The sequence below is a fragment of the Hypanus sabinus genome, chromosome 3 (assembly GCF_030144855.1).
Source record: "Hypanus sabinus isolate sHypSab1 chromosome 3, sHypSab1.hap1, whole genome shotgun sequence".
Classification (NCBI taxonomy): domain Eukaryota; kingdom Metazoa; phylum Chordata; class Chondrichthyes; order Myliobatiformes; family Dasyatidae; genus Hypanus; species Hypanus sabinus.
Genome location: NC_082708.1, coordinates 171,412,969 through 171,430,377, shown reverse-complemented (window position 1 = coordinate 171,430,377; position 17,409 = coordinate 171,412,969). Strand labels below are relative to the sequence as shown.

The window sequence follows — 17,409 nt, the reverse complement described above, 5'->3', positions numbered from 1 at the left end:
CCTGTGTACTGCATGTTCCACGGATAGTAGTAAATAACAATAATTATTCTAAAGAGTCGTAGAGCACTACAGCACACAAACAGGCCCTTTGGCCCATCTGATTCATGCCGAACTATCATTCTGCCTAGTCCCATTGACCCGCTCCCGGACCATAGCCCTCCAGGCCCCTCCCACCAATGTATTTCATTGTATTTCGTTATTTTTATTTGGAGATTTATTTAGGGTAACAGGCCCTTCTGGCCCAATGAGGCCATACTACCTAATTATACCAATGTGACCAATTAACCTACTAACCCATATGCCTTTGGGATGTGGGTGGAAGTCGGGGCAGCTGGAGAAAACCGACATGATCGTAGGGAGAATGTACAAACAACGTACAGGCAGCAGCAGGATTTGAAACCAGGTCACCAGAGCAGTAAAGCATTATGATAACTGCTACGCTACTCTGCTGCCCAATATTATTTCCACTCTGGCCTCTTATTTCTTTCCACCTGCCCAACACCTCTCGCCGGGTTCCCACCTCCTTCTCTTCCTCCTATGGTCCACTTTGCTCTCCCAATAGGGTTCCATTCTCCCCAGCCCTCTACCTTTCCCACTCACCTGGCTTCACCTATCACCATCTAGCTATCCACCTTCCCCTCCCTCCATCTTGTTATTCTGACGTCTTGGCCCTCCTTTGCAGTCCTGAAGAAGGGTCTCAGCCTGAAACGTTGACTGTTTATTCACCTCCAGAGATGCTGCCTGACCTGCTGAATTCCTCCAGCACTTTTTTGTGTGTTGCTTTGGATTTCCTGCATCTGCAGACTTTCTCAATTATTATTTCCATAGAAGGAGACAATATCTCCATCTCGAGTCCTCACAAGCAATCCCATTCCCAGATATGATTCCTTCCACATTCCCATCATTAGGGGCAATTTAGAGCGGTCGCTTAACCTATCAAGCTGCACATCTTTGGGACGTGGGAGGAATCTGGAGCATCAAGAATAAACTCGCACCGTTTTAGTGCACACTGACAGCGGTGAAGGTCAGAATTAAATCCGAGTCCACGTGGCAGAGTTGTAGCCCTGCGGGATGCTGGTTAGGTGCAGGGGAGAGGCACTGAGGGAAAATCTAGCCATGGCTTCTTCACTTGTGTTCTTGTAGAGTACATCACTTACTGTGCGTGAGGTGCTACAGGTCCATTATCACAATGCAAGCTTGACGGACGATGCTTTCAGAATAAAGGGAAATAAATCAAACTGTAGTTGTTGGAAATCTCAAACAGAGAAGCCGGAAGAACTTGGTCAGGCAGCATCTGTGGAAAAAGGAGAGGCTGAAGATCCTTCATCTGAGCAGTGTGAAGAACGTTTCAGACAAGAACGTACACCCATGGAACTCCGTTTTCTCTTGATGTTTGTTTAGTTGCTCAAACACTGTCTTTCTCCATCACTGTTGCAAAGCCATCTTTCTCTTAGCCTGCCACAGCATCGATGTAATGGAGCAGTTTACCACAAGTATTGTTGAATTTAAGATTGAACTGTGCTCGTGGCATTGGCACAGGACACCCGACCCTTGACCCAGCAGGCCTAACATTCACTGCTCCACTCTCCCTACACCACAAAGACCTCCAAGCTGTGAAATGTGCCTACTCTTTGTTTCTGGGAAATCTGGTCCCCTGAATGATCTTTACCAAAGTACGATGGAGTGAGGAGAGAAGCAGTACTGTAGCAATGCAGCAGACACACAAGGCCAGTAACCCAAGTTCAATCCTGTATGGAGATAGTGCATTCTCCCATGTACTTCGAAATCCTTCCACAACCCAGAAACTTTATTTTTATTTATTGAGAGATACAGCACGGTAATACGACCTTCCTGCCTATGACCCCCATCTGACCAAATAATCTGCTTTGGACTGTGGAAGGAATCTAGTGCACCCCAAGGAAACCAACACAGTCACGATGAGAACATACAGGTCCCTCACTGACAGTGGCGGGAATTGAACTCTGGTTGCTAGCGCTCGAATAACGCCATGGAACTGCTGCGTCACTGTTCTGCCTCAAATGTGCAGCTGGGAATGTTAGTTGGCCTGTGGTGCAGAGGATTGTGGGAAAATCAGGGGATGCTGTTGAATATATTTAAGCAGGTAAGTAAATGGGGAGAATGGAGCTGCACCATGTTGGCAGAAGCCGGACAAGTTCAAAGTTTTATTATCAAAGTACATATATGTCACCATATACAACCCTGAGATTTATTTTCTTGTGTGCATAAGCAATAATCCATAATAGAGCCAATGAATAATGGCACCAATGTGGGCTTTCATCCAGTGTGCAAAAGACAGCAAACTGTACAAAAACAAAAAGAAAGAAATAGTAATAATTAAACAAGTAATGATATCCAGAACTGACTTGATTGCCGTCCTTCTACATCAATAGGGAATGCACAAAAATCTCTATTTGTTGGCCGTCAAGGCCTTCAGTCCACAGCTCAATGCTCCTGTGCTCCTGCACAAACATCTATGGAACAATTTCACTTCAAGACGAAATGATGAAGCATCAATGTTAGGAGAAAGCTGTGAAGATGCATTAAAAAGAAGAGGGAAAATAGGTTGCCTGGATAAAAAGTGATGGCCGGGGACTTTTGTGGACCTGAGGCATTAAATGATCTATTTCTTCTGGTTGAATTCTATGTAAAACGTAAGTTATTGCACAGCAGACAATTTAAATGACTATGTAGCAGCTTTAATCTGCTCCGCGATTCAAGGTTATATTCTCTCCTGTAAGACTTACATCAGGCTGCACAGAAGAAATGATTTGTAAATGATAGTGGCATCAGCATATAGTAGAAGGTAGACTAACTCCCATAATGATACTCCTGTGGAGCTGGTTGTGCGTAAGGTTTGAAAGTGCCTGGGCTTGAGTCCAAAATCTAGTCTCAAATATCCTTGAATAATAACTAGAGATCAACGAATACTGGCTAATTGTGTTACATAAGAAGATTAGCTTTTTTGTCACCTGTACATCAAAGTATACCGTGAAATGTGTCCTTCGCATCAACAATCTGCACAGCCCAGATACTGTATGTGTTGGGGTCCACCTGCAAATGCAAGTGCCAGTACAGCATGCCCACAAGTTACTAAAAGTCTAACACGTACCTCTTTGGACTGTGGGAGGAAAGTGGAGCAAGCCGCAGGAAAAATAGAAGGTCACAGGAAGACAGGATTTGAACTCTGATCTTACAGCTAGTGCTGTAAAGCATTACTCTAACCATCCGCCCTAATTCACACGCTGGATTATAGACTAGGGTTTGATAGACATTGGATTACAGACCTGGTTTGATGGCCACTGAATGATTGACCAAAGATTGATTGTAGACTCAAGATTGAAGCCTACTGGATTGTGAACCATCAACTGATGGACACTAGCTCTTGGACCAAAGACCAGTGGAAACTGGATTATAAACTGAGAGGCAATATGGTTAAATCTCAAGGGATCGCTAACTTCCCCATAACTTCCTCAATTACTTTCATGTCCAAAATTTCAAAAAGGTGGATTTTTTAAAGTGGAGAGTTTTTGAGCCATGTATGCTGCACATGTTGGTACTAAACACATATCATAGTACAATAGTCTGTTTTATTTTTTTTGTATGTTATTATTGCAAATTATTGCAAACCAGTATATTATTTTGCAAATTATTATTAGTTAGTCTGCACGCTGCTGTTTTTAAGTGTTGTTGCTGCAATTAAAGTATTTCCCACTCAGGATTAATAAAGTATTTATTATTATTATTATTATTAGTAGTAGTAGGAGACTAATTTTAGGGAATGTTGCTGAACCAGGGCTTGAAATGTCAGTGGGGGAGCATTTTCAAAATAAAGTAATGACCATAAGTTTGTAAGTTTCATCATCAAGGAAAAGCAAAAGGATTGACAGGAAAATAATATCCTGAACTGGGAGAAAGCTTCAATTCCATAAGGTAGAATGGGTAAACTCAGAACTGGCACTTTTAAGCGATTTAAGGAGATTTGGTGATTAGCTTCATTTGTCATATGTACATTGAAATATACAGTGAAATGTGTTGATCGAGTCAAATCAAATCAGCAAGGCTCATGCTGCAGGCACTCCCAAGAGTCACCACATTTCTGGTGCCAACACAGCATGCCCTCAACTTGCTAACCCTAAATTTTGGAATGTGGAAGGAAGCTGGAGCACCCAGAGAAAAGGCACGCAGTCACGTGGAGGACAGAAAAGCGCCTTACTGTGGCTGAAATTGAACCCCAATCGGTGATCACTGCCGCAGTAAAGTAATTGCACCAACCGCTGCGGTACCGTTCCGCTTTAGTAAGCCTCGTATGAGAAATAGAAATGGTTCAAATTTAAAACAATGAGAGGTCAGGACAAAAAAGTTCCAATAGCAGTTCAAAGTAAAGACATCAACTCCAGGAATCTCAGGAGTTAGGGGAGGAGGGAGTTTGGATAGAGAAAAAAAAGGAGCACAAAGCTGGTATAGAGAACTGGAAAAATAAGTCTCGAAAGTATATGTGTTGGGGAGGGAGTGCTACTGAAAAAGGAAATTAGGACAAAGAGGAGGCAAAAAATTAGAACTGGGGATGGATTAAAGGAAAACTCCAAAGCATTTTGTGTGTATATTAAGGGCAAGAGGGTATACAGAGAAAGTGGGCAAAGGGAGTAACTGCATGGAATCAGAGAAGTAGGTGAAGTCTGCAATGAATACTTATCATCTCCCCTCACTATGGCGAAAGACATTGCATTTGGAGAATCCAGGAAGGTGGTGGTGAAATTTGAGAACGCATTATAAGAATGTTTAAAAAATAGAAGGTATTAGACGATGTAAAAGTTGGATAAGTTCCCAGGGCCTGATGAAATTGCTGAGGCTCTGACAGATTTTTCAGTCCTCTCTGACTACAGATGTGTCAGAAGACCTGTATTCCTAAAGGGCAACGGTGATGAGCCAGGTAACTACAGTGTAGAGAGTATCAATGACAGGAAATCTCTTGGAAAAATTCTAAGGGATGGGATTAATTTAAATTTAGAAAGACAAAGGTTAAGCAGAGGGTCAACATGGTTTTGTTAAGGACAGATACTGCCCTGTCAATTTGACTGAATTTTTCAAAGTGCTAACAAAGTATGCTGCTGAGGCAAAGTATGCTGAAGATTCTTGGCTTGAAATGGTAACTTCTTATTCCTCTCCATAGATGCTGCCTGATCTGCTTAATTCTTACAGTATTTTGTGCATGTTACACTGAATTTCCAGTATCTGCAGAATCTTTTGTGTTTATACTTTGAACTTCTTTTTTCCCACCTTATTTTTGTATCCTCTTGCTATAGATCATGGTAATAATCACTGGTCATCTACGCTATCTGTGCCTTTCATAATATTGTCATGTTACCTCTTAGCTTCATTTGCTCCAGGGAGAATGAGCCCAGCTTATCCAGTCTCACCTGACAATCAAACCCTCCCATTCTGGTAACATCCAGGTGAATCGTTCCTGCATCTTCTCCAGTTTAATCACGTCCTTCCTCCACTATAGCAAGCATGTGATTGCATTGTAGAGGACACAGAAGAGATTCACCGGGATATGCTGGGATGGAGCTTTCCATTTATGAGACACTGGATAGCTTGTGGTTGTTTTCCTTGGACCAGGGGAGGCTGAGGCATAGACCACTGAACAGCACAGGAAAAGGCACATTAACCCACAATGCTGTATTGAACGAACTAAACGAATTGTTAAATGCCTAACTAAACTAACCCCTTCTGTCTGCATAATAATCTGTACAGTCAGGTGCCTCAAATGCCTGTGATGTTTAAAAATGTAATGAAGGGCATAAAGATTGCAGATGATGAGAAATGTTACCGTCTGGCAGAGGTTTGTGGAAGTGGATAGGACATTTGGAGTATGGGACCATAGATGTAGGAACAGAATTAGGCCATTGGGCCAACAGAGTCTGCTCCACCATTCGATCTTGGCTGACATTTTTGTCAAACTCATTCTCCCACCTTCTCCGCATAGCTATTGCCTGGCTCTGTGACTCTCCATGAGCAACATCTCTTCTGTCGGGTACGTTTTATACTTGGTACTCAATGCCATCTTACAGTTAAATACAACTAGCTACAGAGTCATAGAACAACAAGCCAAGTGCTTCCGTCCACCAAGTCCATTATGACCAAGCACCCATTTTTGACTAATTAACCCTTTTTTATTCTCCCCACATTCCCATCATCCCACCCTTTGCCTCCCATTCCTTCATTCTACCACTCATCAACACACTGCTACGGTCGATTGTTCTATTAACTCGCACTGCTTTGGGATATAACATATAACCATATAACAATTACAGCATGGAAACAGGCCCTCCTAGTCCGTGCCAAATGCTTACTCTCAGCTAGTCCCACCGACCTGCACTTAGCCCATAACCCTCCCTTCCTTTCCTGTCCATATACCTATCCAATTTTACTTTAAATGACAATATCGAACCTGCCTCTGCCACTTCTACTAGAAGCTCATTCCACACAGCTACCACTCTCTGGGTAAAGAAATTCCCCCTTGTGTTACCCCTAAACTTTTGCCCCCTAATTCTCAACTCATGTCCTCGTGTTTGAATCTCCCCTACTCTCAATGGAAAAAGTCTATCCACTTCAACTTTATCTATCCCCCTCATAATTTTAAATACCTCTATCAAGTCCCCCCTCAACTTTCTACACTCCAAAAAATAAAGACCTAACTTGTTCAACCTTTCCCTGTAACTTAGGTGCTAAAACCCAGGTAACATCCTAGTAAATTTTCTCTGTACTCTCTCTATTTTGTTGACATCTTTCCTATAATTCGGCGACCAGAACTGTACACAATACTCCAAATTTGGCCTTACCAATGCCTTGTACAATTTTAACATTACATCCCAACTCCTATACTCAATGCTCTGATTTATAAAGGCCAGCATACAAAAAGCTTTCTTCACCACCCTATACACATTATATTCCACTTTCAGGGAACTATGCACCATTATTCCTAGATCACTCTGTTCTACTGCATTCTTCAATGCCCTACCATTTACCATGTATGTCCTATTTTGATTATTCCTACCAAAATGTAGCACCTCACACTTATCAGCATTAAATTCCATCTGCCATCGCTCAGCCCACTCTTCTAACTGGCCTAAATCTCTCTGCAAGCTTTGAAAACCTACTTCATTATCCACAACACCACCTACCTTAGTATCATCTGCATACTTACTAATCCAATTTACCACCCCATCATCCAGATCATTAATGTATATGACAAACAACATTGGACCCAGTACAGATCCCCGAGGCACACCACTAGTCACCGGCCTCCAACCTGACAAACACTTACCCACCACTACTCTCTGGCATCTCCCATCCAGCCACTGTTGAATCCAATTTACCACTTCAATATTAATACCTAAAGATTGAACCTTCATAACTAACCTTCCATGCGGAACCTTGTCAAAGGCCTTGTCAAAAGGATGTGGGTGGAAACCAGGTCATAGGGAGATCATGCAAACGCCACCCAGACAGCACCCAAGGTCAGCACTGAATCTGGGCTGCTGGTGCGTTGAGACAGCAGCTCCTGGTCTTATACTAAATACTTGCTCAAGCAAGTATTTAACTCTAAGGTATTAATTTTACCACGGAAGTTGAAGCAAATGACCAACTCCCTTTCCTGGATGTGCTGATCAGGAGGAATCCAGATGGAAGTTTGGCAACATTGGTTTAATGGAAAGGAATGAATACAGACCAAATCCTCGATTATCTCAACAATCATTCCAACTCCCACAAACAAAGTTGCGTCTGAACACTATTCAGACAGTGTATTCCCACAGTGGAAACACACTGCTGTAGTTGGACCTCAAAAAGAAAGAAGAAAATCACCTTATCAAAGTATTCTCAAGCAGTAGCTATCCAAAAAACTTCATCCGAAGGTGTCTTGTTCTTGGAAACAACTTTTTAGCTCCTACTGAACTGACAAGAGTCTAACCCTACCATACATCTGGGATATTTCCAAAATGACAGCAAGACTGCTCCAACCGCACAAAATAATGGTAGCACACAAACCCAACACAACCATCAGAGTGCTTGTCTCCAGACCCAAAGATCCAACAGCCCACATGGAGAGAATAAATGTTATATACCAAGTCCGATTAGGAACTAATGCAAAAAGACAGCAATTGCTCAATGCCCTTGAACATACCAATGACAGAAAATCTTCACCCATAGCATTAGAACAAGGACAGTTAGGATGGGAAACAGCTTTTTCCCCTAGGCTGAGAGACTACTGAACTCCCTGCCTCCACCCAGATTTCAGCACATATGAAGCGCCAGTAGCGTTACACTGTTTACTTTTTGACTTGTGTTATAAATGCCCCTTATACTAAATGTCAGTCTTCTGGAATATACTTTATTATTTCTTAATTTATTTGTGGTAATATTACTTTATAACACCATAAGATACTGGAGCAGAATTAGGCCATTTGGCCCTTCGAGTCTGCTCAGCTGTTTCATCATGGCTGATCCAATTTTCCTTTACGGCCTCCGTTTCCTGCCTTTTCCCCATATCCCTTCATGCCCTGAGTAATCAAGAATCTCTCAACCTCTGCCTTAAATATACATAGAGACTTGGCCTCCACAGCTGCCTGTGGTAACAAGTTCCACAGATTCAGTACTCTCTGGCTAAAGAAATTCCAGCTCACCTCTGCTCTAAAATGACAACCCTCTATTCTGAGGCTGTGTACTCTGGTGTTAGACTCTCCCAGCACAGGAAACATCCTCTGTTATATGTTGTGTGTACAGTGTTGTGTACTTTGGTCTGGAGGAACATTGAGTCATTTGGCAGTATGCATGCATACGGTTAAATGACAATAACTTGAACTTGTACAGCAGGGTATTGCAGGTTTGAATGTGACTCCTGTGGCTGCCTTTAGCACAGCACATTGTAACATGTCAGCCAACTGATTTGAATCCCTTTCTTCTAACATTACCAATGTTCATCATTCTCTGCTTCAGGCTCTTGTGTCCACTTCTACGACTCAATATCCTTTGATTGTTATTTTATAGTCCAGTTTCCCTGACTTGTGATCCAGTGTCTGTTGGCTTCTTGTTTACAGTCCATGTCCTTGCTGTCTCTGTAATACCTACCTACAGTAATTGCAATGTAGTGAGGCTCCCCTTCACTCCACTCCATCAGGTAGTGTCCCCACTCCGACCCACCCTCTGAATGAGAGATCCCCTCTAGAGGATGGTGTGAACATGCAAAGACTGTTTCCATTAGTAGAGGGGTTGAGGATCTGAGGGCTCAGCCTCAGAATAAAGAGGCATCCCTTATGAACTGAGGTGCAGACAAATTTCTTCAGCTAGTGGTTGGTGAATTGTTGCCACAGAGGATGGTGGAAGCCACGTTGCTGGGTGCATTTAAGGCAGAGTTCCTGATTGGTGGGTGGCATAGCCAAGGGTTATGGAGAGAGGACAGGAGAATGAGGTTGATAAAGAAAAGTTTTCCATGGTTGGCTGAGCAGAATCAAGGGATTTATAAAGTAGTTAGCTTTATTTGTCATATATTCATTGAAAATACAGTGAAGTGCATCATTCTTCGTCAGGTTGAGTGAACCTGCCCTTTTCTCCTTGGAGCGACAGAGGATGAGAGGTGACCTAATAGAGATTTAAAAGAAGATGAGAGGCATTGATCGTGTGGATAGTTAGAAGCTTTTTCCCAGGGTTGAAATGGCGAGCACGAGACAGCACAGTTTTAAGGTGCTTGATAGTAGGTACAGAGGAGATGTCAGGGGTAAGTTTTATACCCAGAGAGTGGTGAGTGCATGGAATGGGATGCCAGTGACGGTGGTGGAGATGGATACGATAGGGTCTTTTAAGAGACTCCTGGATAGATACATGGAACTTAGAAAAGTAGAAGGCTACAGGTAACCCTAGGTAATTTCTAATGTAAGTACATGCTTGGCAGAGCTTTGAGGGCTGAAGGGCCTGTATTGTGCTGTAGGTTTTTTATGTTTTAGGTCAAATCAGCAAGGATTGTGCCTCCATCACCAACATAGCATAGCCCACAACTCACTAACCCTGACCATACATGTTTGGAAAATCAGAAGAAACTGGAGCACCCAGAGGAAGCCCACGTGGTCACAGGGCGATTGAGCAAACACTTTGCAAGCGAGCAGGAATCTAACCCAAATCTAACTTGTGCAACATGTAGTGCTAACCGCTGCGTGACTGTCCTTTCCCCCACTGGGTTGAAGGCAGTGGGCTGAATGAACTGATCCTGTTCCTGTGTATTGAGGTCTAAGCACCAGTCTCACCTGAAGGGGTTGTTTGGGTCGCTGGGCAGTGGGAAGGGTTGAAGGGACGGCTGTCGCATCCACTCTGGTTGCTTGGGAAGGTGCAACAGGGGAGGGGGTGGTGGATGGCGATAAGCGATACAAATCTCTGGTGAGACAGCACTTAGAGTATTGTGTTCAGTTCTGGTCACCTCATTATAGGAAGGATGTGGAAGCTATGGAGAGAGTGCAGAGGAGATTTACCAGGATGTTGCCTGGATTGGAGAACAAGTCATATGAAGCAAGGTTAGCAGAGCTGGGACTTTTCTCTTTGGAGGGTAGAAGAATGAAAGGGGACTTGATAGAGGTCTACAAGATTATGAGAGGCATAGATAGGGTGGATAGTCAGTACCTGTTTCCCAGGGCACCAATAGCAAACACCAGAGGGCATATGTACAATATTAAGGGAGGGAAGTTTGGGGGAGACATTGTGGTAAGTTTTTTACACAGAGGGTTGTGAGTGCCTGGAATGACTTGCCAGGGATGGTGATGGAGGCTAAAACATTAGGGGTATTTAAGAGCCTCTTGGACAGGCACATGGATGAAAGAAAAATGGAGGGTTATGGGGTAGTGTGGGTTTAGTACTTTTTTTTAAGGATTATATTGGTCGGCACAACATGAAAGGCTGAAGGGCCTGTACTGTGCTGTAGTGTTCTATAGTTCTAAGTGAGTGCACCGGGGAGTGAGTGGCTCCTCCAAAATCAAATATGAGTGGACAGGGGCTGATTTGACTGGTAATGGGTCATGTTGTGGCCAGTGGAAATTACAAAAGCTAATACACTAAATGCGAAGGATGGAAGTGGTACCTTCAAAGCACAAGTACTTTGTATCATCAATGGGGATAGGAGAGATTCCGGAGGATTGGAGGGTTGTGGATGTTGTTCTATTATTCAAGAAAGGTAGCCCAGGAAATTATAGACCAGTGAGTCTTACTTCAGTGGTTGTTAAGTTGATGGAGAAGATCCTAAGAGTCAGGATTTATGAACATTTGGAGAGGCATAATATGATTAGGAATAGTCAGCATGGCTTTGTGAAAGGCAGGTCGTGAATTTTTTGAGGATGTGTCTTTGATGAAGGTAGAGCAAAAGATGTAGTGTATATAGATTTCACCAAGGCATTTGATGAGGTACTCCATGCAAGGCTTATTGAGAAAGTAAGGAGGCATGGGATCCAAGAGGAAATTGCTTTGTGGATCCAGAACTGGCCTGCCCACAGAAAGCAAAGAGTGGTTGTATACGGGTCATATTCTGCATGGAGGTTGGTGACCAGTGGTGTGCCTCAGGAATCTGTTCTGGGACCCCTACTCTTCGTGATTTTTATAAATGACCTGGATGAGGAAGTGGAGGGCTGGGTTTGTAAATGGCTGATGACACAAAGTTTGGGGTATTGTGGAGAGTGTGGAGGGCTGTCAGAGGTTACATTGATAGGATGCAAAACTGGGCTGAGAAGTGGCAGATGGAGTTCAACCCAGTTAAGTGTGAAGTGGTTCATTTTGGTAGTTCAAATATGATGGCAGAATATCATATTAATGTTAAGACGCATGGCAGTGTGGAGGATCAGAGAGATCTTGGGATCTGAGTCCATAGGACACTCAAAGCTGCTGCACAGGTTGACTCTATGGTTAAGAATGCATTAACGTTCATCAGTCGTGGGATTGAGCCTAGAGGTAATGTTGGACCTACAGCTATATAGGACCCTGGTCAGACCCCACTTGGAGTACTGTGCTCAGTTCTGGTCGCCTCACTACAGGAAGGATGTGGAAGCCATAGAATGGGTGCAGAGGAGATTTACAAGGATGTTGCCTAGATTGGGGATCATGCCTTATGAGAATAGGTTGAGTGAGCTCGGCCTTCTTTCCTTGGAGCGAAGGAGGATGAGAGGTGACCTGATAGAGGTGTACAAGATGATGAGAGGCTTGTGTGGATAGTCAGACGCTTTTCCCCAGGGCTGAAATGGCTAGCACGAGAGGGCACAGTTTTAAGGTGCTTAAAAGAAGGTATAGAGAGTGGTGGAGGTGGATATGATATGCTCTTTTAAGAGACTCCTGGACGGGTATGTTGAGCTCAGAAAAATAGAGGGCTATGGGTAATCCTAGGTAATTTCTCAGGTAAGAGCATGTTTGGCACAGCTTTGTGGGCCTAAAAGCCCATATTATGCTGTAGGTTTTCTATATTTCTATGGGAAATGTGCGTCTTCCATTGAAACTCGATGGAGAACTTATTTTCACTGGCTTGGCAGCCCACAGGACTCCTGAAAGAGGGTTTTAGGATAACCTGTATTTCCTGACACCCATAATCTCTCTTCAGTTCAGATTTCATTTGCCACTTCTTATTTCTGCTTGGCTGCTGGTGACTAATAAAGTTCGGCAAGGGTCGGTATCGGGACTGCTTCTTTTCAAGTTATTTATCAATGATTTTGATGACAGAATTGATGGCTTTGTGGCCAAGTTTGCAGACAAGGCAAAGATAGGTGGGGCATCAGTAGTGTTGAGGAAACAGGCTGTCTGCAGAAGGAGTTAGGCAGATTGGGAGAATGGGCAAAGAGTCAGATGGAATATAGTGTTTGATCATGCACTTTGGTAGAAGGGATAAAGGTGTAGACTATTTTCTAAACAGGGAGAAAATTCAGAAATCAGAGGTGCAAAGACAGTTAGGACTCTTTATGCAGGATTCCCTAAAGGTTAAATGGCAGGTTGGGTTGGTGGTAAAGAAGACAAATGCAATGTTAGCATTCATTTCAAGAGGATTGGATTCTAAAAGCAAGAATGCAATGCAAAGGCTTTATAGGACATTAATCAGACCACATTTGTAGTATTGAGAACAGTTCTGGGCGCCTTATCTAAGAAAAGGTATGCTGGCATTGGAGAAGGTCCAGAAGAGATTCATGAGAATGATTCTGGGAATGAAAGGGTTAAAGTGTGAGTAGCATGTGATGGCTCAAGGTTGGTACTCACATGAGGTTAAAAGAAATGGGGGGGATCTCATTAAAACCTATCAGCCATAATGGAATGGCAGAGCATACTCTGGGCTGAATGGCCTCATTCTGTTCCTTTTTCTTATGGTTTATTTGCAGCTCCAACAGGTATGATTTGATTCCCCTTCTCCTGTCTCATCACTCTCTCCCCCTCCCTATCATTCTGGGCATCGCCCCTCTCCACTCTCAGTCCTGATCCAGGGTTTCCGATCGGCATATCACCAAAATCCCTTTGTTCCCGCAGATGCTGCCTGTTCCTCTGGGTTCCTCCGGCAGATAGTTTGTTGCTCTAGGTTCCAGCATCGGCAGTCTTTTTTTTGTCTCGCTGGCTTTTGTTATTCATCAGTCTTCATATTCTTCATGTCAGAGGATCTCCTGATCTCCATCCTATCGTGGGCCTTTTTTATTGTCCCCTACCTTCCCCTCTTTTCTTTACTGCCTAAAGCTTTTCCCGATCCTGATGAAACCTCAATGACCTGAAACAATAAACTTTTGTTTCTTCCCACTGATGATAGCTGAGCGGTTTGGGTGTTCTCTAATGCCAAATCTCAGTGTAAATGTAGCTCTGGTCTGTGGATCTGAAGCTAGAGACAGCAGCCTCAAACACTGAGGTAATACAGATGCTAGGTAGTGGGCATCAGCTACCACAGTACCGGGTAGTGAATTGGCCGCAAAAATTAAAGGTAAACCAGCTGAGTCAAAGTTGGTAGAGGATCAAGGAGAGGAAATAATACAACCACTGGCTTCTTTATTAGGTGCACCTGCTGATTAATACAAATATCTAATCAGCCAATCATATGGCAGCAACTGAATGCATAAAAGCATGCAGACATGGTCAAGAGGTTCATTTGTTGTGCTTGCCAAGCTTCAGAATGGGGATGAAATGTGATCTAAGTGACTTTGACCTTGGAATGATTGTTGGTGCCAGACGGGGTGGTTTGAGTATCTCAGAAACTGCTGATCTCCTGGGGTTTTCATGCACAACAGTCTCTAGAAATTGCAGAGAATGGTGTGAGAAACAAAAAAAAATCCAGTGAGCGGCAGTTCTGTGGGTGAAAGTGCCAAGACATTGTCGTATTTGTTTTCCATAGATGCTGCCTGGCCTGCTGAGTTCCTCCAGCATTTTTGTGTGTGTGTGTTGCTTTGATTTCCAGCATCTGCAGATTCTCTGTTGTTAATGAAAGAGGTCAGAAGCAGATGGTGAGATTGGTTCAAGTTGACAGGAAGGAGACAGTAACTATTCATGAATTACAACCAGTGGTGTGCAGAAGAACATCTGAGTGCACAACACGTTGAAGTATATGGGCTATGCCAGCAAAATATCACACACGGATTCACTGCTGTACCTGATAAAGTGGCCACTAAGTCTGTTTGCACTGGCGTGATCAGGTTAGACGGCAGGCGTTTCAGTGAGTTCCTGAGCTCTCTGCCAAAGTACGCATCTCACACAGTGGGCAGTCTGCTGAGTGGAACCTCAGGAAGATGGGATAGCAACACACAGAAAATGCTGGAGCAACTCAACAGGCCAGGCAGCATCTATGGAAAAAAGTGCAGTCGACATCTTGGGCCAAGACCCTTCAGCAGATGAAATCCTGCTTGGATTTCCAGCATCTGCAGATTTTCTCTTGTTTGAAGATGGGGTAGTGACTGTTTAACTTTCTCTCTACATCAAACATTGAAACAGAGAGACAAATTTACTGTTGGCTATGTTAGAGCTGGCAAATATTAACCAACTGTTTTCTCCCTTTCTCTCCAACTGCTTGCCCCCCTCCTCCACCCTTCTGCAGGCAGTCCATGAGTTCTGAGTTGCAGCTGCACAGCTTCAGGATGCCAAACATTGGGTTCCAGAACCTTCCGCTCAATATTTACATTGTGGTTTTCGGGACAGCAATCTTCGTCTTCATTCTCAGTTTATTGTTCTGCTGTTACTTAATCAGGTAAGTTGTGGCTTACCTGACAACGAGAATTAACTCCCTGCAGGGCACTGATTGGGAGCTGGTCTAGCACGTCCCCTTTCACCATCACCGACTTCTGTGTACACATCATGGCTTGGTGTGTCAACTGCTCTGCCCGTGACCTTAAGAAACTACTGGGAGTGGTGGACACAGCTCAGTACATCAGGGAAGCCAGCCTACTCTCCATTGATACTGTGCAGATAAGACTTCCTGCTGCCTCAGTAAAGCGGCCAATGTAATCAAATACCCCTCCCACTCCAGCTCTTTTCTCCCCTTCCCCCTCACATCTGGCAGAAGATGCAAAAGCCTGAAATTATGTTCCACTAGTCTCAAGGACAGCTTCTCCCCTGCTGTTATAAGACTGTCTTTTGGTTCCCTAGTACAATAAGACCTTGACCTCAGAATTCCCCCTCATTATGACTTTTCACATTGTTTACTTGCACTGCATTTCCGTATAACCATATAACAATTACAGCACGGAAACAGGCCATCTCAGCTCTTCTAGTCCGTGCTGAATGCTTACTCTCACCTAGTCCCACTTACCTGCACTCGGCCCATAACCCTCCATTCCTTTCCTGTCCATATACCTATCCAATTTTTTTTTCCGTCTGTGACTATAACATTCTGCATTCAGTTTTTGTTTTACCTCAATGTCGTGAATTGTGTATTGATCTGTATGAACCAAGCCAAAGTCTCCGGAATTTACAGAGAATGGTGAGTGGCAGTTGTGTGGACAAAAGCGCCTTGTTGGTGAGAGAGGTCAGAGGAGAATGCCCAGACTAGCTTAAGCTGACAGGAAGGCAACAGCAACTCATATAATCATGCATTGCAACAGTGGTGTACAGAAGAGCATCTCTGAACACACAACATGTCAAACCTGACATCACATCACAGCAGAATTAGGCCCATCGAGTCTGCTCCACCATTCCCTCATGGCTGATTTATTATCCGTCTCAACCTCATTCTCTTGCCTTCTCCCTGTAACCCTTGAAGCCCTTACTAGTCAAGAAACTATCACCCTCCAGTTTCTATGTCGTGCTGACCTGTGTCTCCAGCCGTCTGCAATTTCTTGTGGTCTTGGGCAGAGCCAGTGGCTCAGACATCAGAATCAGAACCAGGTTAATTCTCACAGGCAGCTGTTGTTTTGTGGCAGCAGTGGATGGGCAAAAGCAGCTGGAGACTCCAAACGTGTACTCAGTTGCCACTTTAGGTACGGGGCTACCTCATAAAGTGACCACTGAGTGTACATATTCCCTTTACTGGGGTTAAAGTTATCTAAATGTTAAGGTAAAGGAGTTTTCTGTGAATGGTATTACTTTATTTGAGTAAATTTGTATACATAATTACATTGCAAAACCAAAGTGACTTTGTCTAACTCTACACAAAGAATCTGCCCTTTGAGCATTAGGGAGTGAACTGGATGCTCAGTGTGATCGGAATCAAGTTTATCATCACTGTCTTGTACGACTCCCCCTTTTCAATTTGACAAGTAATTTAATGGAACACGTGGGAGAAAATCAGATGGGTAAAAACTGTGCAGAGCGTCCTGCTGTTAGCTTCAAGTCGATTTGCAGAGTCAGCCCTTGATCTGTCCTGAAATTGTAGAACTTGACTGCTGTGACTCTAGTAACATTGGCCAAACTCACATTTGACTGGCCCAGCTGCACTGAGAAGGTTCCGGGACAACCGTTTGCATCATTGTTTCACCACACTCTCATGGTGTGAGACTGTTGTCTCATTGGAACTGAAGATACCCACCCTCTCCCTCCAAAAACGCATTACATCACAAGAAACAGGAGCAGAATTAGATCCGTTGAGTCTGCGCCATCATTCCGTCATGGCTGATTTATTATACCATTCTCCTGCCTTCTCCCCCATAACCTTATTAATCAAGAAGCGTATAAACCTCCAGTTTCTGAGATGTTCTGAGCTCTGTTCACAACTCTGTAGTTTCTTGTGGTCTTGGGCAGAGCCATTGGCTCAAAAATCAAAATCAGAACCAGGTTTATTGTCATTGACAGATGCTTCATAGTAGCAGTACCAATGTAAAAATTACTCAAAGTTACAAAATATATATATAGTGCAGAAGTTGAAAGATGTGGTTGTGTTCGTGGACCGTTCAGAAATGTGATGATGAAAGGGAA

At 43.6% G+C, this 17,409-nt stretch overlaps 1 protein-coding gene across 9 annotated transcripts in view; it reads left to right on the top strand.

The window, feature by feature from the left end:
- rnf24 (ring finger protein 24) overlaps window positions 1-17,409 on the top strand; it is a 181,813-nt gene that overhangs the window by 90,395 nt on the left and 74,009 nt on the right. For 7 of the 9 annotated variants that reach the window (XM_059965683.1, XM_059965679.1, XM_059965682.1 and 4 more), the window contains one exon: window positions 15,098-15,247. In XM_059965683.1, the coding sequence (XP_059821666.1) occupies window positions 15,105-15,247 (143 nt within the window). In that variant the 5' untranslated portion in view covers window positions 15,098-15,104. Of the gene's footprint in view, window positions 1-14,389; window positions 14,951-15,097; window positions 15,248-17,409 lie in introns of those variants that run through there. The other 2 variants (XM_059965681.1, XM_059965680.1) reach the window with 2 other exon arrangements.